Raw genomic sequence first — 24,059 nt, forward strand, 5'->3', positions numbered from 1 at the left:
GGGATTTGGGCAGAGCGGGGAATGAACGCGGGTCCCCGCCGGTGCCGCGGCCGGGACTCGAGCGGGGCTTTGCGCACCCGGTGCTGCCGCCCTGTGGGGAACGTGGGCACTGCAGGCCCCGGCGCTGCGAGGGGCCCCGGAGGCTCCGCCGGGCGGGGCCTCAGCAAAGAACGCGGCCAAAGCCTCCCCCCCTCACCGATACTGTGGGTGTGGGGTCAGTCACAAGGACACGGGGCTCCCTCTTTTCCTCTCTGCTGGGATTCACTCCCTGGGAATGACATTTCTGACAGCCTGGTCCTACCTCTATCTGCTGGAAAAGGGTAGAGGTGAATTCCAGAGTTCCTTTGGGATAATGGAGTTGTGGTGGTTGGGGATCTGAGCTCTCAGCCGGGATCAGGACAACGACAGGTTTATATCCCATAGAACTGGCTATTTATAACCCTCTTCCCCACAGCCCCACTGACGTCCTTGTGGGAGACTTGACGGAATTCAGCTGATTTTACCCACCCTGAGGTGAGGCTCCAGTTGATACTTTAAAGCAGAAGAAGGTGGTGGCCAGACATGTTCCTGGCTTGTGGTGAAGCAGATGCTTCCTTCATCCAGGATGGCCTCACTGGTCTCTCCAAAGGGTCCCACAACCTCACTGTGGTGACTAAACCCCAACTATCCCAACCCGTGTTGGCTTTGGGATGGGGATATCCCTGGCACATTCCCTTCAGCACTGCTTTTCCCAGCACAGCTTCATCCCATCCTTCCTGGGGCCGGGCTCCTGGAATAGGGGGGTTTGTGTTGTACAAGCAGTGCAGCACCGCAGGCCCTCCAGCCCCTCTCGCCAGCCCAGCCAGGCTCAGCATCTTAATTGGCTGAATTATCTTAATTGCCCACGTGCTGGGAAGCAGCCATGCCAATTCCAGAGAGAGTGAAGAAGGAACAACACTGTTTGAGGAGAAACATAAGAGAACGGAGGTTTCCAGAGAGGAGTTTTTAGGGAGAAAGAAGAAAGTGTTTCTAGGTTTTCCAGCTGGGAAGAGCAGCACTTTCCGGGGGCAGTGGTGTGGGCAGGCAGGAGCAAGCCAGCTGATGTGGCAATTCCCATTATTCCTTACTGGCACCTCCAATAAACCACCCCTGTGGGGTCTGATCGCAGCGGGGTCAGGGTTCCCTCCCCTTTTTAGGGCATTCTCCCAGCCCTGGAGTGCCACTGGAAAAGGCAACACAAACGTTACCTGACGTCTTCCCTGTGCTGTCAGGGCTCAGCTTTAGCAGGGACAGACCCTGGGAGTAGGAAAATAAAGCACCGAGGCCAGTGGGTGGGGTCCTGGCCATGGGTGCCTCCCTCCATCGCCCCCAAATCCTCCCTCGGCCTCCCCACGGCTGCAGAGCTGCTGCTGCAGGGTGGGAGCTGGAGAGCAGAGACCACAAAGCCAGCTGGAGCCAGGCCAGGCCTCAGGGCTGTTGTTTTAGGGTGATCCTGTGCTTTAGGGTTCCCAGCGCTTGGAAGAACTTCTGCCCAGTCCCAGTACTGGCTCCAAAGCTTTATTGGGGGGATAAAGGAGGGGGGAGAGGGGCAAGGTCACTGTCCCTAGGGCAGGAGGATGCGTTTCAAGAGCGTTTTCGCCTCAGGGCTGAGCCTCTTGGGGAAGCAGATGTCAAAGTAGATGTAGAGGTCTCCCTTGCGCTGGGGGTCCTGGAGCAGTGGCATTCCCTCCCCTGGCACCATTTTACAGTACTTGGGGCTGCCAAGCAAAGAAGAGGCTGAGAGGAGCCTAGGGATGATCCCAACACGGGAGCCATGAGCCCCACCTGCAGAGCCCCACGTGGGTTTCTCAGGTTATTTGCTCCTCCAGCTTCATCCAGGGGCCTGTCCTCCTCTTCCAGGCTCCAGCATCCCCCTCATCCACCCACGCCCAGCCCTCTCCTTGCCTCTGCTCCCAGCAACATGGCCCCAGACCAGAAGAGTTGCCCACTGTGGGCATCATCCTCCTCCTGCAGCCCCAAACCTGCTGGAAAACGTTTTGGAGCACCCCAGTGCCGAGGAGGTTCCTCCCAAGTGCCCGCTCTCCTCTGAGCCCCGTTTCCCCCAGCACTTACTGCACAATGTCATTGATGGGGATGTTCAGCAGCCTCCCATCCAGTGTCCACACATCCAGGGTGCATCCAGTCAGCGCCTGCCGGGCATGGAGTGGCACCAGGAGCTGCTGCTGCAGCCCCAGAGCCCAAAGGTGAAGGTCTGTCCCCTCACTTGGCTCTTTACCTTTCCCAGGGGGATTGTGGCAACATAAAGGAGGTTGTTGTCGATTCTTTTAAACTTTGGGTGAAGCTTCTCTTGGACAACAAAGGTGATGTCAGCTGGAATGATGTTTGGGCCCTAAAATTGAGGGGAAAAAGATCACAGAATCATGGAATCCCAGGATGGTTTGGGTTGGAAGGGACATTAAAACTCATCCAGTTCCATGGGCAGGGACACCTTCCACTAGACCAGGTTGCCCCAAGCCACATCCAACCTGTCCTTGGAAACCTGGAAATTATTTTATAAAGGGAAAGCTGACACAAATTGCTGCTCTTTTGTTGCTGTTTTCAGCTGGCTAGAGAGAGGGGAAAGGTGTTTTCTTCCCTTAAGAGAAAAAGGAGTCTTTTCTCCAAGACTCCTGCTCAGCCAAGGACAAATCCAAAACTGTCTTTCTGCCAGGAAGAAAACCACCCCTTTCAATTATTTTTCTTCAACCTGTTCTAAGGAAAATCCAGGCAGGAATGGCTCCTCAGAGTGCTTCTGAGCACAGTAATGCTGAGTCTCTCTGTTGGTCATGCTGCTGAGTGCCCTCAGCAATGGGAAACCAGAGCTTCATACCATGGAAGAACTTTTTTCCATGGAGGGGGCAAAGCACTGGAACAGCTGCCCAGGGAAGGCATGGAATCTCCCTCTCTGGAGACATCCCAAACCCATCTGGATGAGTTCCTGCTCCAGGTGACCCTGCCTGGGCAGGGGGTTGGATTAGGAGGTCTCCAGAGGTCCCTTCCAAAGCTGACTATTCTGTGATTCTGTGCTTACCTGGTCTCCTTCCTTCTCGAAGGTGATCCTGGTGCCCCGCTTCCATCCCGGCTGCACGTCAATCGTTAGGATCTTATCCCTGATGGTGCTTGTTTGCCCATCCTCGTTCATCACCTGGGGGTGCACAGTGAGGGGCCCAAAGAGGGAGGGTCAGGAGTGCTCTGCTCACCAGAGGAAAGGGCCAGGGCGGGTTGTACTCCACACCAGAGTGGCTGTGGGTACACACCAGGATCAGATCATAGAATCATGGGATCCTTTAGGTTGGAAAAGACCTCCAAGATCAGAGTCCAACTGTTCCCCCAGGACTTCCAAGGCCACCAAATCACATCCAAGTGCCACATCCACACAGCTTTAAATCCCTCCAGCAATGGGGGCTCCACCACTGCCCTGGGCAGCCTGTTCCAGTGCCTGATCACCCTTTCAGTGAAGAAATTTTCCCTAATACCCAACCTAAACCTCCCCTGTCACAACTTGAGGGTGTTTCCCATGTCCTAGAGCAGGAGAAGCTCAGGGCTGGATCCAGGAGACTGGGACAACAAGGGGGGGACGCCGGTCACCAAGGGCACAAAAAGGAGTCACAAAGCAGTGTGAAAATGGAATGATGGGAGCCCCAAACACGCTGAGCTCCTTCTCCACCCATCTCTGAGATCAGCCCTCGCTTCCTACCAGCTCCCACATTGCCTCCAGTGCTGAATTCCCTTTGCCAAGGCGGGGGGGGGGGGACATTGGTTCGGGTCCTTCTGGCTTTGGTGCTAATCCCTCCCTGTGACAAGCTCCTGGGACAGAGCCATCCCCAAATCCTCAGTGTCCCACACCGAGGGCAGAGCCCACCCCAAAATCCACCCCCTTCACCCCCACAGCCCCTACCCTGCGGGAGATCTTAATCTTCTTGGTGCAGCCATGGAACAGGTCCTCGAGGGACACGTAGAGATCCCGCACGATGGGGGGGTCCCGCTGCAGCGCCCCCCGGCCTCGGGGCCCTCCGAAGGGCAGCAGCACCTCCGAGCCATCCTCGGCAAAGAACTCTGTGTGAGGCAGCAGAGGGACGGCCCCTCACTCGGGTCAGAGATGGGGGGGTCCTCCGGGGTCTTTACCTCCCTTCTTCTCCTGCCCGGAATCACCTGAAGTGGTTTTTCCCAGGAGTGTTTATGGCAACCTCGCCTCCCTAATCCCTCTTTTTGATGGGAATCGTCCCAGAAAGGGTCACAGGAGCAGCTGGGGAAAGCTGACAGCCTGAACATGCACCTCCAGGCCTCTCCTGCACGCAGGACTAGGGGAAGTCAGGATCTATATCCTCCAAGCACCGGAGGGAACTGAGTGGGCAGGGAAACATTCCTGGAAAGCTTAATGCTCTGAGGTGGCAGCTGCCATGGAATCATGGCAGTCACAGACAGACCCCAGCCACCCCCAAGTCTCCCAGCTTACCTGCAAAGGGGTTGTCCCCTCCAAAGAACTCCCTGAAGACTTTGTCAGGGTTGTTGTGGAACACATATCCGACGCTCCAAGGGTTGTCGCTCGCAAACTCCAAGGGGATGCCACCTTTGAGCCCCTCTTCGCCAAATTTGTCGTAGATGCCTTTCTTCATGGCTTAGGGAACAAGGAAGGGTTGGGAATTGAGGGAGAGCCCCAGCCTGAGATCCGGGTTTTGCTTGGGTGGAGGCTGGAGAAGAGGGTTCCCAGGAACAGCAGGGATGGACATGGGAGTGTGTGCCAGTTCCCAGCTGGGCTCTGGGTCTCAGAGCTGGTTCTGCCAGGGACCAGGAATTCACACCCCCTTCCAGCCCCTCCTGCCCCTCCAGTCAGTGGAAGGGGACACTCCCCACTTACGGTCGCTGAGCACATCGTAGGCCTCTGCCAGCTGCTGGAACCTCTTTGGCCCCCAGGGCTCCTTGCATTTCAATGGATGGTACCTCAGAGCCAACTTCCGATAACTACGGATCACAGGATGTTTTGAGTTGGGAGGGGCTTTAAAACCCATCTAGGGACACCTTCCACTATCCCAGGCTGGACAGGGCTTCGAGTAACTTCCAGGGATGGGGCAGCCACAGTTTCTCTGATGAGCCTGTGCCGGGGCCTCATAATCCTCACAGGGAACAATTCCTTCCCAATATCCCATCTATCCCTGCCCTCTGACAGGGGGAAGCCATTCCCCCTTGTCCCCAGTCCCTCTCCAGCTCTCCTGGAGCCCCTTTAGGCCCTGCAAGGGGCTCTGAGTTCTCCCTGGAGCCTTCTCCTCTCCAGGTGAGTACCCCCAGCTCTCCCAGCCTGGCTCCAGAGCAGAGGGGCTCCAGCCCTCAGGGTACCTCGGTGGCCCCTCCAGACCCACTGAAGGGGACAGCAGACACCCCATTCCCACATCCAGCCCGGGCTGCCCCCCAAGCTGCCCAGACCCTTTTCCCCCCTCCCAGTCCCCACTGTGGGGCACAGGGGGAGGCGATGGACAGCCACTCACGGGGCCGCCCCGCTCCCGCCGCCCCCCCCGGGTCCCCATGTTTCCTCCCGGCCCGAGGGGAATCTCTGATGCCGGGGGTCCCTCACGCCTTCTTGATGTCGTCGGAGGTGGCGCCGCGGTCCAGCTCCAGCACAGCGTAGTAGTCCATGCCCATGGCGTCCCGTTGCTATAGCGACGAAAAGGCCTTCCGGTCGGCGCCGCGCGGGGCATTAAGGGAAACGTAGTTCTCCTTCTCACTTCCGCACTCTGCCGGCCCCCCCCAATCCTCTCCCCTCATTTCTTTTTCTTAAAAATCCCCAGATTTTCATGGAAACACATGTGTTAACACAGGTGTTATCAAAGCAGCGGCTTTATTTCACTCCATACTGTGATAGTCACTTTGACTGTGCCCCCTCTCCCCCTTTATTTATTTATTTCCCCCCACTACAAACAGCATTTTTTCAGCACTGGAAATAAAACCACAACATCATTGCAACAAAAGAGCCTCTCTAAATTAAAAACTGATCCCAGTTGTGTAGTAGGAAAAAATATGACCTGTTACTGTGTATGGAGCCTGGTCATCACAACAGCCTCAAACTTGTACACACACGTCCCAGGAAAATCAGCTTGGAAGAGCCTTTCCGACACATTGCTCCATTATTTGGCTCCTTCAAACACTTAAAGGTCAGCAAGTTGGTATCTCCTCACTATCCCATCCCTGCAGCACGTGTAAATTTCCTTCTCCCAAGAAGCCACCTGAAGAAGGAAAAAAAAGCAGTATTTACACAAAGCGTTTCCCAAGTGACAGCTGCCAGTGAAATCCTCAGAGATGAGCTTTCCTTTTGGACTTTTGCAAAGGGAAGAGGAGGGGAGTGGCTCCTGGAACAGCATTAGCAGGTTTTAAAGGACAGTTCCAGGTTTCACCAGAGCTCAGGGAGTAGGTGTGTCCTCACACAAGGGTTCTTCTATCAGATCCAAAGGGAAAATTAAGTGTGGCAAAACGTTTCTCCTGCTTTGAGTTGGGCAGTCAAACCCCGATCCCCCTGTGTTCATCTGAGGGGCTGTCTTGGGTAGGAGATGCACAGCTGGACTGTGGAGAAGGGCCAGGTTATAAACAAGGGCCCATTTCCAGGTTGAGAGTCCAGACCACACTCCCTGATCCAAGCAAGCACAGTGGGACGTCTGGAACGCACAGCAAGACCCAATTCCTGGCCCCAAATCCCCAGGGAACAAGAGGGGTCAGCAGCACTGGTTCTTTTACCCTCAGGATTGTCCCAGCACCCTAATTCCACACTTTTTATAGGAACACAGCTCTGCCAGAGCTGCTCCAACTCCACCGTTCCACTCAGCTCCTGCACAATGGAGATAAAGCCAGGGAATTCCACAGAGGATTGGTTTATACAAAATATTAGGATTATTCAGTTAGAAAAAACAAAGATAAGCTCAATAGTCAACTGTGTGGAGGAACCTGCTGAGGTGAAAAACCTGAGCTAAGGGCAGCTGCCTGGCACCAGCTTTCCCTGCCCACTTTCTCCTCAGGGATGTCCCGTGTTCCTTACCTTGTACACGGGGTCGCAGTCGGCCTCAGTGAGATCCAGGACATAATCCAGGTCTTGCTGAACAATGAAGCAGGTGCCATCCCCTGCAAGGAAGGGCCAGCAGCCAATTAGTGAGACAAGCCACACTCTTCATTACAAACAGAAATGCTATTGGGAAGAGGCTCCAGTGGGTGAGACGTACCTTGGAGGCCCCGTTTTGGAGGGATATGAGGGATGTGGGGGGTGGAAATCCCAAACCAAAGGGGCAAGAGGACAATGCCCAAAGAGCACAAAGCTCCTTGATTTGATTACAGGATTTCCACGGGCACAAAACAGCCCTGGAATTACCTTGGCTGGCAATAAATCCATCTCGGTAGGGTAGCAGGGAAAGCACTGGTGCTCCTGACCTATGGATCACCTGGATTGGAGCACTAGGAAAAAGAGCAGAAACAAGGAATGAGGGTTGTTGTCCAGAGGAGCTGTGGTTGCCCCATCCCTGGAAGTGTCCGAGGCCAGGCTGGATGGGGCGTGGAGCAACCTGGGCTAGTGGAAGGTGTCCCTGCCCGTGGCAGGGGTGGAACTGGATGAACCTGAAGGCCCTTTCCAACCCAAATCATTCCATGATTCTTTCCTATGATACTGAGTTAGCAGGGAACCCCAGTAAAACCCCACAGCTCAGTTCCAATCCCATGCTGGCATGAGGATCAGGGTGTCAGGATCCTACAAAGACATTTGCTTCACTCAAGAAAAGCAAAGAAATGGGCTGTGTGGGAGGGGCGAATATTGATGTTAAGAAGTTTTCTGCCAAATTTATCTACACGTTTGTGTACAGAGATTATATAAATATAAGATTATACAGTTATATAACATCATACACACAGCACATCAACATAATGCAAGAGGCTCAGGAGCTCACGGTGCAATGGGAAGTGGCACTGCCTGCCAGCACCCTCTGCCTGACTCTCTTTTCCAACCAAAACCCTGGTTGTTTGCCCCAGGCACTCACTCACTCACTTTGTGTTTCTCACATCCAGCTGGTAGATGTTCCCATCCTGAGTCCCTGCCAGAATGTAGGTGCTTGACAGGAATGTGCAGCAGTTGAAGGCGTCAGATCCAACAAAGAGGAACACCTGAGGATTCGGGAACAAACCAAGTGTCAGACACATGGGACATCCAGGAGAGGGAAGCAGAACAGCTGCCACTGTTTATTTTTAAATACTGTCTTCCCTGTTCCCAAGTTAAATCCTGAGCCATTCTTACTCCTCATGTAAAAATCTATCCAGGAGAAAGGAGAGAGAGCATCCCTTTATTGCACCAGGCTTTGGCCTCTCCTCCAGTTTAGGTTTAACCTGGCTCAATTCCCCATCCCAGTGCTCTGGCAGTCCCAGATCCTTACTGGCTGCCTGCTCTGCAGTCCCACTCCTTGAAGCTTCTTGTCCTCTCGAGCCAGCAGCAGGATTTTCCCTTCTGTCCCGACCTCACGTTCACCTGACAAAAGGACAACAGGTAATGCCAACAGTGGCTACACAACAAATCTTGATGGGATCCAAACCCAACAGTTTGGATCACCCCTGCTGAATTGTGGCAACATTCCTCCAGACCCCAAGACACCAGAAAGGCCAGTAATCAAGCAGAACTCAGTCTTCATTACCCAAACTGCTAGATAGGGCTCAATTCCACCCAGGACTGGAGCGCTCTGTTCCTGTCCCAAGGTGGTAAAAGGGCATGGAGCAGCATTCCAGACACTTGGGATTACTGGTGACAAGCCTAAGCAGTTTGGGACAGGGAAACGAAGGGGAATTTTAAGGGAAAGCCCCTCACTGGGAGGTTTCTCAGGTGTGCCCAGGTTCAGGGAGTTGTCAGCAGTGCCCACGGCGACGCCGTTGATGGGAGAGCCACAGTCAGCGATGACGCCCAGGCAGGCAGATTTCCCACAGTCCCAGAGACGGGCAGTGCCGTCCCTGGAGCAGGACAGGACATTCCTTCCCCGATCCACGATGGCAGTGTCCAAAATACCTGCATGAAACCAAAGACTGAGTTCATACAGACATAAAAAGCACCCCATTTCCCAAGCTGGACTTGACCACTGGCTCCAGGCCACTGTCCCAGTGACAGCAGTCACACACTGACAAGTTGTGCCTCTAGAAAAAGGTGTCTGTGGAAGGCAGCAGCTCCCAGAAAACCCCACAGAGCAGAACCACCAGCTGGCACAGAGGGAAGACATTATCTGTCATGTGATCAGCAACACCTCACCTCAGCACGAGCTGATGCCACACAAAATTAACCTCTAATCTTGGCAGAAAAGAGCCTGGCACTTTTAAATGTTCCCGTGTCCACCCCTGGATAATCCCAAAAGCAGCATTCCTGTTATCCAGCTACAGCAACATGCAAAGAGCAGTCTCTGCTGGCACTAAGATCCCTTAACTACTTTATTATACTGTGGGCTGTCAAATTCGGATCTGAAAAATGACAGTGGTTTTTTTAGCAGAGAACAGTCAGGTGGTCAGAAGATTTGATTGGCACTTTCCCTACAGAAACCAAAATGACAGGATAAGCCAAGCAAACAGACTGTGAGTGACTGGCAGCATCACTCTGACCAAGGTTCTGTCACACCACCTGGTTTGGTTAGGGGACACCTGTGCCAAAGCATTTTCAATGCACACAAATAGATTATAGAATGCCTTGGGTTGGAAGGGACCTTGAAGATCAAGTTCCAACCCCCAAATCACGTAAGAACAATGGCAGGTTTTGCACAAGATGGCTTTTTGAGTTAATCAAGTTTAGGGCAGCCAGCCATGGGGTTTATTAACCTCTCAATCAAGCCCAGCACCTTGTGGGACAGGGTAAGCCAGAGCCTGGACACAGCAGTTGGTGGCTCAGGGAAGAGATAATTTGGGCCAGCATTTGGGGCAGCTGATGCTACATTCCAGACATCAAACACAGAGTGCAGCAGGCTGGTGACTGAACATCAGCCCCGGCGTGCAAGGCAAGCACCCACACAGCGAATGAAGCATTTTAAGGGCTCTGTACCTCTTTTGTGACCTTTAAATGTTACTACACAGCTGGAATCTTCTGCTGACCAGATCTTTAGCTGGGCATCCATTCCCCCACTCAGAACCACGAGGCCCGATGGGAAAAACCTGCAACAATTCACATCATACACATGGCCTTCCAAAAGTCTCTGGAAAAACAAAGAACTACGTGCTAGTTCCATTGTCATCGTCCTCGTGCCGAGCAGTTGTTGAGTTTTGACACTGGAAAACTTGGAAAAATTCTCACATGGGCAAAGGATTAAGCTCAAATCCTCTGGGTTTGCGTTGCTGGAATGGACTGGTCTGAATTTGGAGCAGTCAAAGAGGTGACTTTGGGCCTCCCTCTACCATTTGAGCAGCTAACTACATAGCAAAAGATACTACATTTGCTTCTAATTACAAGTTAAGTGTCTTTATCCTCTGCCAAACAAGGAGCTGACAGGTCAAGCTCCACACGAAGGAGCTTTCTCCCTTTACTGGGAAGGCCACAAGCCAGGATGGAGGTAATCCAGCACCGAAAGCTTTTTGTCCTCCCCTCTTCTCTCCTTCATAAGAAATTCATAAGTGCTTTTACCATGCAGGATAGGGGCTGTCAGTGACCTGTTATTCCTAAGCACCTCTCTGAGCAACATCCCCCTTGGGAGAAGCCACCTTTTCCAATAGATTTGACTTAAAGCCTCCAAGATGCCCAATTTCAATTAGCTTCTCACTAAAAAGCCAGATTCTTCACAGGGTGTGAACAGCCTGACCCAAGTCATGGCCACAGGACTTCAGGAATGTCACAGACAACACAAAACATCCAAGCCAGATGCTCTTACTCTTATTTCTCCGTTCGCAGCCTGCCAGATTTTCATGGTCCCATCCGTGCTGGTAGACACACCAAGTCCTCCACCACTGGAAATATCAAGGCAGGTAATCTGCAGGAAGGTAAAAGCACCAAGAATTAGCTTTATATAATTCTGTATATAAGTATATCTGCTCAAGAGCCTAATTCTGTACAGGGGGAGACCTGCTAAGTATACTCTCTGCCTGTGACTCTGCAGGGCAAGGAGAAAAAGGAATGCTCAGGGAGAAGCCTGCACAAGCAGCAGTTGTATTCCAGGTTTATCCCAGGTGGAAGAGAAATCTGGACTTTTCTAGCAGGTCCTGTAAACAGATGAGAAATAAGAAAAGAGCTCATGATAACTGGCCCAAATCACAAGCCACCGTTTGAGATACTTATGAAGCCAAATTCGCAGCCTAAATTTGCTGAAACACTGAACCAAAACAAGTTCTTCATACAAGCTTGGGGCCCCTCAGAAGGAGGACACTGAGGGGCTGGCAGGAGGGGGCAGGAGGGGGCAGCCGGGGGGGGCAGGGTCGGGCTCTGCTCCCAGGGAACAGGGACAGGAGGAGAGGGAATGGCCTCAGGCTGGGCCAGGTTGGACATCAGGAGGAATTTCCTCATGGAAAGGGGTTTTAAACACTGGAAGGGGCTGCCCAGGGAGGTTTGGAGTCCCCATCCCCGGCGGTGTCCAAGGAAGGCCTGGACGTGGCACCCAGTGCTCTGGGCTGGTGACAAGGTGGGGATCAGCCACAGCTTGGACTCGATGGTCTCAGAGGTCTTTTCCAACATTAGGAATTCTGTGATTCTGTGAGTGGCATTTGCACTGCGTTTCTGAATTGCATTTGCAGGCTGCGGATGGGGAAAAAACGCTACAGTGGTAAAATCCATGGACAGGAATAAGAAGTGCAGATGCACCGTGAGAAAGAAGACCCTGTCCCGGCTCCAGCCAGGACACGGTTAAGTTTTCCAGCAGCAGGAGGGGCAGAGCCAGCAGCCGGATGTCCCCCGATCCCACCTCCCCGTGCGGCGGCGGGAAAAACTCCCTTCTTTCCGGCTTTCCTTCTATCCGGGCGGGTCCCCGCGGTCGCTCCCTGTCCCATTGCTGTTCCCTGTGAGTTGTTGGCGCCTCAACCCCCGATCGCTGCCTGTGGTGCCTCCGGTTCCCCTCTCCAGCCTCCCGCGGGGGAGCGCAGGGAGCGAGCGGCGCGGGCCGTGCCCGTGGGAACGCTAAATTCGGGAATACCATTCCCAAACCACCACCGCCGAATCCGGCGCCCATCGTGCGGCACCAAGGCTCGAGATCACAACAGCTCTGCCCACAGCCGGTTGGAAGCAAGTTTGAGCTGAGTGTTTGGTGTGTGAGGTACAGCCGCAGGGCACGATGTGGCTTAGTCTGCCCTTAGTGGAGTGGTGCCTATACAGGTTTATAATTCCCTGTGTGGTCCTGATAACGCACTTTCACAGTTTAGGGAGATGGTTCAAGATTTTTATGTACGTGGGTTATGTGGTATCAACTTGTGACGTGATATACTACCTCCAGGAGACCATTAATAATCGTTCCCAGTCTGGGGGGGGAACAGGAGACGATGATTTCCACAAGCCTTTCATCTCCTTTTACTCCTTCAAGCCTCTTATAGCAGCTTTTGAGGATTCTGGACTCCCTCTGAATACTAAGGAAGGCATATTCCTGTTGCCGTGTCTGATATATCTCCTCACTCTGGTCTACATCATCTTCAGAGTCACAAAAGAGATTATTAAGAAATTCTTTCAGAGGTCGGATGATGATGAGTGGCACGGAAGGTGGGAGAAAATCGGCCAGGTTTTGAAGGAGTATTCATCTCCAGTGGTTTGGAAGTTCACCCCTGAACAAATACAGGACCCTGTTAAAGTGGCAGAATATCTGAAAGAGAAGCGCTGTGGTGGTTCCAGGGAGGAGCAACTTACTGCACTGTGCTGGGCCCTGGCTACTCTTTATCGGACACTGCTGGATGCCAGCCAGTCCCCTCAGGAGGAAGAGGAGGAGGAGGAAGAGGAGGAGGAGGAAGAGGAGGAGGAGGAGGAAAACAGACCAACAGGCACTGTAGCCACTCAAACTGCAGCTGCACCAGAGGAACAACCCATGCCAGGAGCAGTCGCTCCTAAACAGAACACACTCACATCCAGGCCCAAATTAGTTTGCTTAGTGAGGGATGAAGAGGAAACAGCGTCCTCAGAAGAGGAGGAAGAGGCAGAGCCAGAGATAATGAGCGAATCTCAGCGTAAGCTGCAAGAAATCCGACAACGATTCACCCGCCTTCCGGATCAGTCCTTACTGCTCTGGCTGTACGACTGCTGGTTTGCAGGGGCCAATGTGGATGTATTCCTAAACAGTTACGAAGCCACGCACCTGGGACCCCTGTCCCGGGATGTGGCCATTGACAGGAGGCTTGGGAGCGGGCCAGGAACTCTCAGCCTCTGGAGGCGACTCGTGTCAAGTGTGAGGCTGGCGTACACCGCGGACCAGGTGATCGTGTACCGGGACAGGTGGAACACCAAGCTGGAAGGTGTTCACTATCTGACAGAATTAACTATGGTGGACATACTCTACCGGAATACACGGAACATGCAGTTCCTCGACAATCCAGACGGAGCCTACTGCACCTGGCGCATTTGGGCGGAATTTAAAAAGAGCGCGCCACCGTTCTACGCCAAGGCGCTGTCATCCCTTCCATGGGATAGGGACCTAAAGGTGCTGAAGTTACAGGCCTACATCTGGGACTATAGACTGAAACCCTCTTCCCTGCCACGGGACAGCTGTGTGGAAATACAGCCCAAGGAAAACAGCCTCCAGTGATGATCCCTGCACAATATGCCACGAGGAGCTAAGCAGAAACACGTGTGAACTGGAGTGTGGGCATGAATTCCACAGGGAGTGCATCAGGACGTGGCTCCAGGAGCATTCCAGCACCTGCCCCATCTGCCGTGACTATGCTGTCTTTCCTACAGACGTCCCTCAGCATCCTGCATGGAACAACTCAAAACGTTACAAAGCCAAGGCTTGGAAAAGATCAGTGTTTTAGAAGAGCTCCCAAAGAAAAGTGTTGAAGAGACCAAGGTCTTAAAGAATGGACTGGATTGATTTCATAAGGCTCAGAAGTACAAGTAAAAAAACGGCAGCAGGAGAAAAAAAACCCAAAAAACCAGAAGAATTTAAAAGTTTAAAAGAACACAGCTAAAAAACCCTGGATACCAATGAGAGGGATTGGAAGACCACTGATGACAAGGAAACACAGTATAATGGATATAAATATCTATCTTGAGACATTTAGGAGGGACAGCCTTTGATTAAGGGAATGATTCCTGTGCTTTTGTGTGTATAGTTGGGCAGTGTGGGATCTGGGCATGAGTAGATGGGATAGACTGAGGGGTGGGGAATGTCCTGGTTCTGGCCAGGAGAGGGTTAATTTTTACAGGAGCAGGGAGGGACACGGGATGGGATATTTGGGATATTCGGTGGTACCTTCTAGGGGTTCTGGGTTCCTTGTGGTTTCCCTGTCCTGTTTTGTTAATTAATATTGTTGCTACCATTTCTTTTCTTATTCCATTGCTGTTCTCAGTAAATTGTTCTTATCTCAGTCCCTGATCTTTGTCTTTTGTGCCTCCAATTCCCCTTTCCATCCTGCTGCAAGGGGAGGGGGGAAGGAGTGAGTGGCACGTGGTCCAGGGTATTTCAGTGGGAACGCTACTCCTAAACCACAAGATCCCAGTTCCATCTCCATTCCAGCCCCTCACACACGAATCCACACTCCAGGCCACCCCTCACTGCGAGGACACCACACACAGGGATGTGAGATTTACCAATCACACCCAGAGATTGCCACCCCACAAGGCTACTCACGCTTTTCTGATGAATCCTACAAAAACTTGTGTATGGAGCCAGGAACTTTGTGGACACATTCTCGTGAGGACAAGAAATGAGGATGCTTTTCTAGAGAAGGAAAGAGAGGGGGAAGAAAGGAATTAGAAGTGCTGTTAGTCCTGAAACAGAGGTTGCCGAGGTAGAACCGTGACCTGGACCCAGCTGTAGGATCCCAGAGCCTGAAAACTGATGGATGGGTCAGTGTGGGGCTCATCTCCTCAGCATGCAGGTGGGAAGGGATGGCTGCTGCAGCCTGGCCAGCCACGGCCCTGTGGGATGGTAGGGACCAGCTCCAGGGCTCAGCGCAGCCGGAGGCTCGGGATGGCTGGGCGGGACTGTGCAGGTACCGGGTGACAGCTTAGGCCGTCAGAGTGGCTCCCCTTTATGCACGGGGTGGTCACCAACCCCTCTCCCCCCAGCCTTGGCACCTTGGTGACTTCCCCGACCACGAATCCCTCGGAGGCCACGATGTCTGGGACACCATCGGAGCTGAGCCCGCGCCGGGTGACACTGCCGTACAGGGTGGGCTTCCCTGGGGGACAGCAGCCGTCAGCCCCAGGGACAGCCCACGGGGACCCCAAACGTCCCCACCCCCTCCCAAGTCAGAGGGACCCCAACCAGCCTCACCTCCTCCTTACCCACAAGGAACTCAAACACCCCCATGCCCTCCGAACCCACAGGGCCTCCAAATGACCCCACCCCCTTTAAAACCGAAGGGACCCCCGAACCACCCCAGTCCCTTTTAAACAAGGGACCCCCAACCACTCGCACCCCCGTTTAAACCACAGGGCACCCCCACCCCACCAGCCCCTATTCCACAGGGTCCCCCAGCTACCCCCACCCGTTTCTGCACCACAGGCTTCTTAAACACCCCTCACCTCCAGAACCCTCTCGATCCTCCCCGATTCCCTCTTATCCCCACGGTTACCCCCGAGGCCTCTTCAAGCCACTCACCGGTGCTGCGGCAGCTCAGCCAGGCCTCGCCCTCGTCCCTGCTGCAGAGAGAAGCGGCCGTGAGCGGGCAGGGACAGGGATAAGGACAGGGACAAAGAAAGGGACCGTTCCCACCTCAACGCCCGACTCCAGTCGCTCTGGATCCGCAGCGTCGCCGCCATCTTTACCGGGGTAACTGCACCTACTTCCGCCTCCTTACTTCCCGTCGACCGTCGCGCGACCGGAACGGGAAGAAACCCGCCAATCAACGAGCGCCGCCGCGGTCACGCCATGCCCCGGAAGTGCCGTGCCGGGCTCCCGCCTTAAAGGGGCCGCGCTGCGCTGGTACGGGGGTGTTTATTGGGGGGGGGGGGGGTCGGGGTTGTGGAGGGTGCTGGACATCTGTGGGGGAACGGGGACCCTCGGGAGGTGAAGGGTGGGGGTTGAGGAGGCGGTGGGCACCCGTGGCTGGGGTAAGGTGTACGGGGAGGGTGCACGGAGAAGCTGCTGAGCCCCCCAAAGACACGGCCACCTCCCTCGTGCCCAGATCTCCATGGCGAAGGCCGGGCACGCCTGGAGCCGCGCGGCGGCGGCGCAGGGCGAGGCTGAGGAGGGCGAGGATCCCCTGGATGCCATGATCGCGCGGACCGGCTGCCTGGAGCAGCACCGGCAGCTGCAGGAGTGCATGGCGGAGCGGCAGGACTGGCGGCACTGCCAGGAGCAGCTCCGCGCCTTCGGGGCCTGCATGGCCCGGCGGCAGCAGCGGGAGCGCGGAGCGAGCCCAGCCCAACCCACGGACTGACAGCGCCCGGACTGCCCCACAGGAATGCGGGCGGCTGCGCCCCTCGCCCCCTTTCTGGTGCTGGGAAATCCGTGGGGAATTGTTGGGAAATTAAATCTGGAATCTGTCGTCCCTCGGCTTCATCTGTGCCAGTGGGAGAACTGGAAGTTGGAGGGGGGGGGGCGGGTTTGGAGGATACAGCGTCAAGCTGTGCCACGGTAGGTTCAGGCTGGATATCAGGAGGAATTTCTTAACGGAAGGGGGTGTTAAACATTGTCAGGGGCTGCCCAGGGAGGTTTAGAGTCCCCATCCCTGGAGGTGTCCAAGAAAAACGGGATGTGGCACTCACTGCTCTGGGCTGGTGACAAGGTGGGGATTGGGCACAGCTTGGGCTCAATGATTCCAGAGGTCATTTCCAGCCAAAATGATTCTGTGGTTGGGGACTTCTGGCCCAAAATACCCCAATCCAGGAGCATTCACAGCACTCAGGCTGAGTCTTGGCTCCAGAACAGTTCTCTGTGCCATCCTAAGGCTTTTGTCAGTCGTGATAACCTCATGTCCTACAGGATGGGATTTTTGGGGAGGGGATTTATCTCCTGGGAAGCCACAGAAAAATTTGGAATGGGAGAAAAATGGATTCTCATCTGACCACCACTTACTGGCAAATAAGGCAAGAGAAAGAGCACCCATGGCTTTTGCCAGAAGGAACGTTCCAGGCTATTTGCCAGGGCTGTGGGTGCTGGGAATGCCGAGGGGCTGGGTTCCAGCACTGCTGGCCAAAAATCACAGCGGGCATGGAAGCACAAGCAACACCTGGACAGCCCCGATTTGGGGGAGAGTGTAAATGAATGAGTTACTTTCTGTCTTTTTCACGAGCCACTCCTTAGAAAGGGGGAGAAAAAACCTCCAAACAAACCAGTTTCTGGCACAGTTTCTCTTGGCATCCATCAAATTTGGTTGTAACAATTCCTGGGATTGTTGTAGCACAGCATTATTCACTCGCAGAGATTTCTGCAGAAACCCCCACCTATCAAAAGGAAAATAGGCAGGTATTAAAAAAAAAAAAAAAAGAACTAGAACTGAAGGAAAGCAAACCCACATTCCATTGTGGCACCTTTGCTCCCAGTACAAACCAGTCAGATTCAAATGCATTATTTTTTTTATTGGGACAAGCTGGTTGCTGACACTGGGAATTCCTTCCAATTCACCGAGTGATCAGTAGGAAGCATAGGAAGCACCCTCTGGAGGCTGGAACAGCCCATGGATGGCACCTTGTTCCTCACCTCAGGACATCTGTGCCAGCAGCTCTTCCAGCTGTGGTCGAGACTTCAGTCGGCTCTTGAAATCGGCTTCCGTGTGCTACAGAGGGAGGGAAAACCATCACAAGTGAGGATCACGCAAACCCTTTCCCAAAGACAACCCCTCGAGAGTGGAAAAACTAAAGGCTTACATGCCCACTGCACCCAGGGAGTGGAAAGCCTCAGTGGGAAGTCACTCAGTGCTGGAAAACCATTGGGCTTCCAACAGAAAACAAGCTGAATGCTCCTCCTGGAGCGAATTCCATCAAAGCAGGGCATAGCATTTGGGATTCCAGTCCCAGCCTTGCTATCAACTGCTTCATGATGTTCCTGGGGATTCCCAGAGAAGAGGTGGAGAAGCACTGCTGAAGTGAAATGTTTCCTTAAGGCTCACAGGGAATCTGTGGCAGCAAAGGAAAGGAACCTGCAGCTGCCCTTTCCTACAGATCCATGGGAGGGGCTGGGAAGGCACTTCCTGTGGCACTAATTAGAGAAGGCTAAATGGGAAATGAAACACTTACTGAGAATTAGGAGCAATGGATTTTCATGGATCAGGGATTGCCTGGCTCTTGGGGATTCTTGGTATCCCCAAGTCTAGAGCACACAGTAGGCTCGGGACCAGGTTTGTGCTCTCAAAGCAAATTCATGGCATGGATCATCTCTGCTTCCTAAAGGGAAAGGCACTGGGAAATGTAAATGTACCTGTTTCACTAACAGATGGACCCCCTCAGGCTGGTTACTCTGAATGATTTCCAGGAGTATGGGAGCAAACGTTGAACTCAAACCACGGATCTGAAAGCAGAAATGACAGAGCTGCAGGAGAACAATCCCGGGATAGTCTGGGTTGGAAGGGACCTTAAAGATCATCCAGTCCCACCCCCTGCCATGGGCAGGGACCCCTTCCACTATCCCAGGTTGCTCCAAGCCGTGTCCAGCCTGGCCTTGAACACCCCCAGGGATGGGGCAGCCACGGCTTCTCTGGGCACCCTGTGCCAGGGCCTCCCCACCCTCCCAGGGAACAATTCCTTCCCAATATCCCATCTAACGCCGTGAGTTTCTCTGATGACTCATCCCTAAACATGACTTTTCTACCCCTCATATCAATTATTCTGCAGAAAATAGATCTTAAATCTTCTGCCTGAAAAACAGAGCCAGGAAACCCTTCTGGGCTTCTAGTTCAGGAGCAACACTCAGCAGAAAATGTAATTAGACTTTTTGCTTCCATTTATGCCCAAATGATGCCTTTCATCTGTTAAATGTTCGAGGGGTTTGGGGAGCCTGTGATGGGAAGTGCTGCAGGAGAGGCCCAGCGCTGTCAGCAAATCCCAGCTCCTACCTGGACAACCCTCTGGTGGGTGGTCAGGACTGCATCCAGCTGCATTTTGGATCCCCTCTCTTCCAGGAACAGCACCTCATTGGTTTTGGTGGGCATGGCATAGCTGCAAAAGCCAGAGGGCAGTGCTTAGGACAGGCAGGATATCTGCACTACTTTACAGGGATGAATCAACCTCCACAGCAGAGAATGGGAAAGGAGATTAACTTTTCATGGGAAATTAATTATGCAAAGGACGTATCTTGCAAATCAGACGCTGGTAGAGGCCGGCTGTTTTGCTGGAAGGAGATAAGGGGGAAGCTCTGCAGCACTGCTGCCAGCAAAAACCTGGATTAGCTCTGAACACCAGCCTGAGAACTTTTAACTTCTTCATAGTTCAAGGAAAGCAAGAGTTCTGACTTATTTTGTCTTTTGGGACAGAGCTAGAAACTGCTGCTGCAATGCACCACTCAAAATACATTGTTTACAGCTCAGATTTAATGGGAATGTGACTGGGAGTGGATCAGACTCTGCCCCATACTCAGAGACCTCAGCCTCCTCATCCCTATTCCCACAGCTACATCACAGCTCCATCCTCCTGCCCACCTTTTCCCCTCAATTTCCAGTCTGAAGGGCAAATCCTTTCTTTCTCTATACACTGAACCACATCCAGCCTCAGAGGGTACAAGTGAAAATACATATTTTAGAGAGTCACCACTGGTTTTATTCTCTCAGTGCTTTCCCCAGTGCCTGCAGCTCCCTGAGAGCACTTCAGGCACCAAGATGCTGCCTCACATTCCTCGGGGATTAAAACCAGTGGAGTGGCTGTTGGGATACGCCTGTTTTGGAGATCTAGGATGCTCCTGAAGCATCCTCTCCTCCTAAACTGAAGTAGCAGGAAGCTCACCCAGCACCTTCAGGGCTTTCCCAAGCTCATTCCAGTTTGGATAACCAGGGTGATGTGCAGAGCCTGGATCACAGACCAGGAAGGAAAACCAGCAGCAAATGTCAGCAACTCCCAGGCTCTGCACCCACAGGCTTAAAGCCTTTTCCTCAGAGGAAGGAAATGTAACAGCTATTTTTTCCTTGGAATCTGCTCAAGTCAGTGCCTGAAAAACTCCATTTCAGCCTTCCTGTCATGAATACAGCATCCAAAATTGTACAGACACACAAAAAGAGACCACAGGGAAGGTGAGAGATTTGGATTTACATCCGAATGGGAATCTCTCAGGGAGACTGGAGTGTGCCCTGATCTGCAGGTGGTCATAATCCAGAGGGACAGATTTCCCCCTACCTCTCATTGACCTGGACTGAGAGCCGGTTGCAGAGTCTATGGACATACTGAGCAAAATGCTCCACCAGGCACAGATCATAGGAAGTCATCTGGATGTTGACATCTCCATACTGGTACTCAGTGCCAGCACTGATCTCTTTCATCTGCACCTTTTCCTTTCTCCTCTTTGGAACCTGTTTTCCAAAAGAAAATACAATAAAATAAAATAGAAAGTATCTGGTTTGAACCATGCTGGGAATAAAAGTTCGGCTCTTGGATGGCATCACACGGAAAACACACTCATGCTGTGATTAATTTCTTCCAGAGGAAGAAAGAAAGGAGTAAAACCAGTAGAAATAAACCTGCTGTTTATTTCAGTTCCTGCCTAAAAGGCAGCTGACTTGTTGTTGTTTCCTCCTTCCACACAAATGGATGTCTTTCCAAGTCTCAGGGAGCGTGAAAAGGTTACATGCAAATAATACCTGCTCACAATATTCTGGAAGAGTTTAGGTGTTAAATTCAACATCAGGAAGAGGTTCCTCCCTTCCAAAGCTGCTCACTAACTTCCACAGGAATGTACTGGCCAAAATGAAGCATTTCTACAGTGTGGTGAGTGGGTACTTCATGGAATCATCAACTAGTTTGGATTGGAAGGGACCTTAAATCTCATCCCATTCCAACACCTCCCACTATCCCAGGTTTCTCCAAACCCCATCCAGCCTGGCCTTCCATATGCTTCAGGACTACCTTGGGAAAGCAAACACAGAAGGAAGTCCTTCTGCCTACCTCCTTTGGGAGCAGGTATTTAAACTTCCCAATTCCATGTGTAGGTCGGGATCTGTAGGATCTGTGGCAACTCAGGAGTGCATCACCTTAAAGTGAAAGCAGAGCAAACATGTTTCCAGCTGCAAACAAACATCTGCAGGTGCTCTGAGAGCCCCAAACCCATACTGATGTTACAGAACACCATGGCTGGTGCCAGTTGCTTAGCCAAGAACAAGGCAAAAAAGAAGAAAATGTTAGAAAAAACCATATGAAAGTGGAAGAACACCTGCTCAGGTTATTTAACCAGTTCAAAATTGGCTAAAACCCCCCAAAGTTAAACACAAATGCTCCAATGTTTAATATTTATTTGACGGAAGTGAATTTTTGCCTCAAAACTGGACTGACAACAGACCTTACCTGCAGCACATAGACGGTTTTGTCTGGGTGTTGCTGCTCTGTAGGAAACAAGATAATGATTAAAAATCTGTAGGAAACAAGATAATGATTAACAACTCTGGTTTCCCTGACCTATGGGAAATATGTGGCCAATGTCCTTTTGCAAATGCTCTTGCTAAGGCACGGCCTGATCCCATAAGCACAAGGACTTCCCCTTCTTCCCATCCCACAGCCCTTTCAGCTCCCAGCTCAAAGTCTTACCTCCACTATTAGAAGATTTGGCAAAAAAAAAAAAAAAGGCAAATTTTTGGTCGTGTATGTTTTCTCACCTGCTGAGGGCAAGCACCTGCCTGAGCAACACTCCCTTCTCAGAGCACAGCACCTGCAGTGGTTAAAATACAACAGAGTGGCAGATCCTCTGAGCAGTTTCACCAACACCTCCAGTTACTACAGCTCTAGGATAGGACCCGAGGGAACAGCTGGAGCTGCATCAACGGAGCTTTAGGTTGGATTTAGGAAAAGGTTCTTCCCCCCAGATGGGGCACTGCCCAGGCTCCTCAGGGAATGGGCACAGCCCCAAGGCTGCCAGAGCTCCAGGAGCGTTTGGACTATCCAACGCTCTCACGGACGTGGTTGGATAGCCTGTGAACACCCTCGTGCTTGTCCCACCTCCACACGGATGGAGGGAAACAGTTCATCCATCCGACAAAAAGCTTTGCTGTCGCCAAACCAGGATGGGGGATAAATACCGATGTCCCAAATGTCCCAATGTAGAGGGACAGGGATCTGCCAAGGCCAGGAGACGAGGGTTCTAACAGAGTTGAGGTGACCTCTAGGTGTGTGAGGATGGGGAGCAGGGGTGTGTGGGTACCTCTGCCCGTGGTCCAGGAGCACCAAGACAGATCCAGGGCACGATCTCGAGGTCTGGATCCCTTCAGGATCACCCCCCCCCACACGCACACACACACACGTCCTTCCGAAACCAAACCAGGGCCGGATCAGGGCCTCCAGCAGCAGGGCTGGGGCTGTCTCAGCTGTCTCAAGGACCAAGGCTATTCCTCCGTTCCTGTTCCTCCCCTTACCCTGTGTCCCCCCGTCCTTCCCCGTTCCCACTCCCCTTCCCGGTGGCTATCCCCGGTACCTTCGGAATCGCCGCCATCATCCGGCGCCGCGGTCCATCGCTCAAACCGTTCCCCCACAGTGCCTCGGTACGCCCCCAATCGGCTCCCTCCGTCCCGCGGCTCCCTCCCCGCGTTCCGTCCAGCGATGCCTCCCGGAAGCTCTAACTCTCGGACAGCCCCCCGAGAACTCCCGTAGGCAACAACTTTGGGACAACCCGTGGTACCGGCGGGGCCCTGGTGTCCTAAAGGCGGCGGCGGGGAGGGCGCGGGGGTGCGGGCAGTAATGGCGGACACCTCGTTCCTGCCTCCCACACGCAGCGGGCAGCGCCGCCACACGGCAACGGCTGCACAGTGCACCCTGGCTTGCGCCTATCACCGCGGGCCCCGCCAGTCACGGCCCGCCCTCCGCCCGTCCTCGCACACTGATTGGCCACAAGACACGTCCATCACGGCGCGGCGGCCATGTTGAGTGTGGCATAGCCACGTGGCAGTGCTGAGCTCGCCCCCGGGCCCCGCCCCAGCGGGGTGCAGTGGCCACCTTGAGTGTGGCGTCACGGCGGCCATTTACTTAGGCCTTTAGTATCACTTAAAAAAAAATTATTGACAATCACTAAATCCTAAGCGTAGGAAGGTTGGGCTGGCGGGGACCTCCTTCCTGATTTTTCAGTGGGAGAGGAGCTGGGCAGGGGGTCTGCCTGGGAAGAGATGGGCCTGTGGTCCTGTGCTCCCCAGGCCTGACAGTCTGGAATTGGCTCAGGAAAATCCATCCCGTGCCAAACTGCCTCAAAATGCCACACAAACCTTAATTTCCCACAGGCTCTTTTCCCTCCTCCTAGCTCCCTTCTCTCCAGTCTGGCTCCAGTTTCCCCCTTTTTCCATGGCAGATGCTCACTCTGGAGCCCACATCCCTGAGCCCCCTTCTCGGAGCCGTTCCCTGCCTGGCAGCTGGATTTTGTGTCAGGATTTCCTGCTCTGCTGACTGATGGCTGCTCCAATTGCTCTTGCTGCAGCTGTCAGAGCTCCTGATGGACTTTCTCCCTCCAGTTCATCCACGTGGCAAGTTCATTTCCTGCTCTGTGATCCAGCCCCGTCCTGCATTTCTGAGTGCCTGGAGCTCCAGACACACATGTGACACCCCTGATGTTCATCCCCTCTGCCCTGGGGCACGGAGGGGACAGAAGGAATGTGAAAGGACAAGGTTTGTGTCTCCACCTGCCTGGCACATCGAGAGGGCAGAGGGGATCCACGGCACCTTTGCTCTCTGCTCCGCAATGCAAGGACACGTGTTCCCAGCTCCAAGCTGTGTTTTCCTGGTGCTCCCGAGATGGGACAGAACTGCCCACGTGGATGTTATCCTGCCCTTTGATCCCACCTGGAGAGCCCCAGGCAGGGCCAGCCTGGGAATG

General features: G+C 53.3%; 4 protein-coding genes across 6 annotated transcripts; 1 reads left to right on the forward strand and 3 right to left on the reverse strand.

Moving 5' to 3' along the window:
- Positions 1-1,520: 1,520 nt before the first annotated feature.
- DNAJB13 (DnaJ heat shock protein family (Hsp40) member B13) lies at positions 1,521-5,745 on the reverse strand. Of its 2 annotated transcripts, none has more exons than XM_010413317.4 (8): positions 5,588-5,745; positions 4,877-4,980; positions 4,475-4,636; positions 3,917-4,074; positions 3,050-3,163; positions 2,255-2,368; positions 2,092-2,168; positions 1,521-1,736 (listed from the first exon to the last, which is right to left on the reverse strand). In XM_010413317.4, the coding sequence occupies exons 1-8, from the start codon at positions 5,653-5,655 to the stop codon at positions 1,583-1,585; spliced, it is 951 nt and encodes a 316-aa protein (XP_010411619.1). In that variant the 5' UTR covers positions 5,656-5,745; the 3' UTR covers positions 1,521-1,582. The 2 variants fall into 2 exon arrangements, with proteins under 2 accessions (XP_010411619.1, XP_010411620.1); XM_010413318.4 differs by having other exon boundaries at positions 1,625-1,755.
- Positions 5,746-5,834: 89 nt separating this feature from the next.
- Positions 5,835-16,012, reverse strand: PAAF1 (proteasomal ATPase associated factor 1). The gene is made up of 12 exons (XM_039556591.1): positions 15,843-16,012; positions 15,729-15,769; positions 15,203-15,306; positions 14,754-14,843; positions 10,869-10,967; positions 10,049-10,199; positions 8,840-9,034; positions 8,415-8,506; positions 8,033-8,148; positions 7,367-7,449; positions 7,040-7,122; positions 5,835-6,236 (listed from the first exon to the last, which is right to left on the reverse strand). The coding sequence occupies exons 1-12, from the start codon at positions 15,887-15,889 to the stop codon at positions 6,159-6,161; spliced, it is 1,179 nt and encodes a 392-aa protein (XP_039412525.1). The 5' UTR covers positions 15,890-16,012; the 3' UTR covers positions 5,835-6,158.
- On the forward strand, positions 15,950-16,620 carry LOC120410446 (cytochrome c oxidase assembly factor 4 homolog, mitochondrial). The gene is made up of 2 exons (XM_039556601.1): positions 15,950-16,052; positions 16,255-16,620. The coding sequence occupies exon 2, from the start codon at positions 16,261-16,263 to the stop codon at positions 16,507-16,509; it is 249 nt and encodes an 82-aa protein (XP_039412535.1). The 5' UTR covers positions 15,950-16,052; positions 16,255-16,260; the 3' UTR covers positions 16,510-16,620.
- A 787-nt stretch (positions 16,621-17,407) lies between these two features.
- MRPL48 (mitochondrial ribosomal protein L48) lies at positions 17,408-22,973 on the reverse strand. 2 transcript variants are annotated; one of them, XM_010413316.2, is made up of 9 exons: positions 22,674-22,973; positions 21,862-21,914; positions 21,554-21,591; positions 21,158-21,243; positions 20,393-20,565; positions 19,123-19,225; positions 18,489-18,578; positions 17,772-17,847; positions 17,408-17,515 (listed from the first exon to the last, which is right to left on the reverse strand). In XM_010413316.2, the coding sequence occupies exons 1-8, from the start codon at positions 22,692-22,694 to the stop codon at positions 17,773-17,775; spliced, it is 639 nt and encodes a 212-aa protein (XP_010411618.1). In that variant the 5' UTR covers positions 22,695-22,973; the 3' UTR covers positions 17,408-17,515; position 17,772. The 2 variants fall into 2 exon arrangements, with proteins under 2 accessions (XP_010411618.1, XP_010411617.1); XM_010413315.2 differs by lacking the exon at positions 17,408-17,515 and having other exon boundaries at positions 17,630-17,847.
- Positions 22,974-24,059: the final 1,086 nt, after the last annotated feature.

This window comes from Corvus cornix, chromosome 1 (assembly GCF_000738735.6).
Source record: "Corvus cornix cornix isolate S_Up_H32 chromosome 1, ASM73873v5, whole genome shotgun sequence".
NCBI lineage: Eukaryota > Metazoa > Chordata > Aves > Passeriformes > Corvidae > Corvus > Corvus cornix.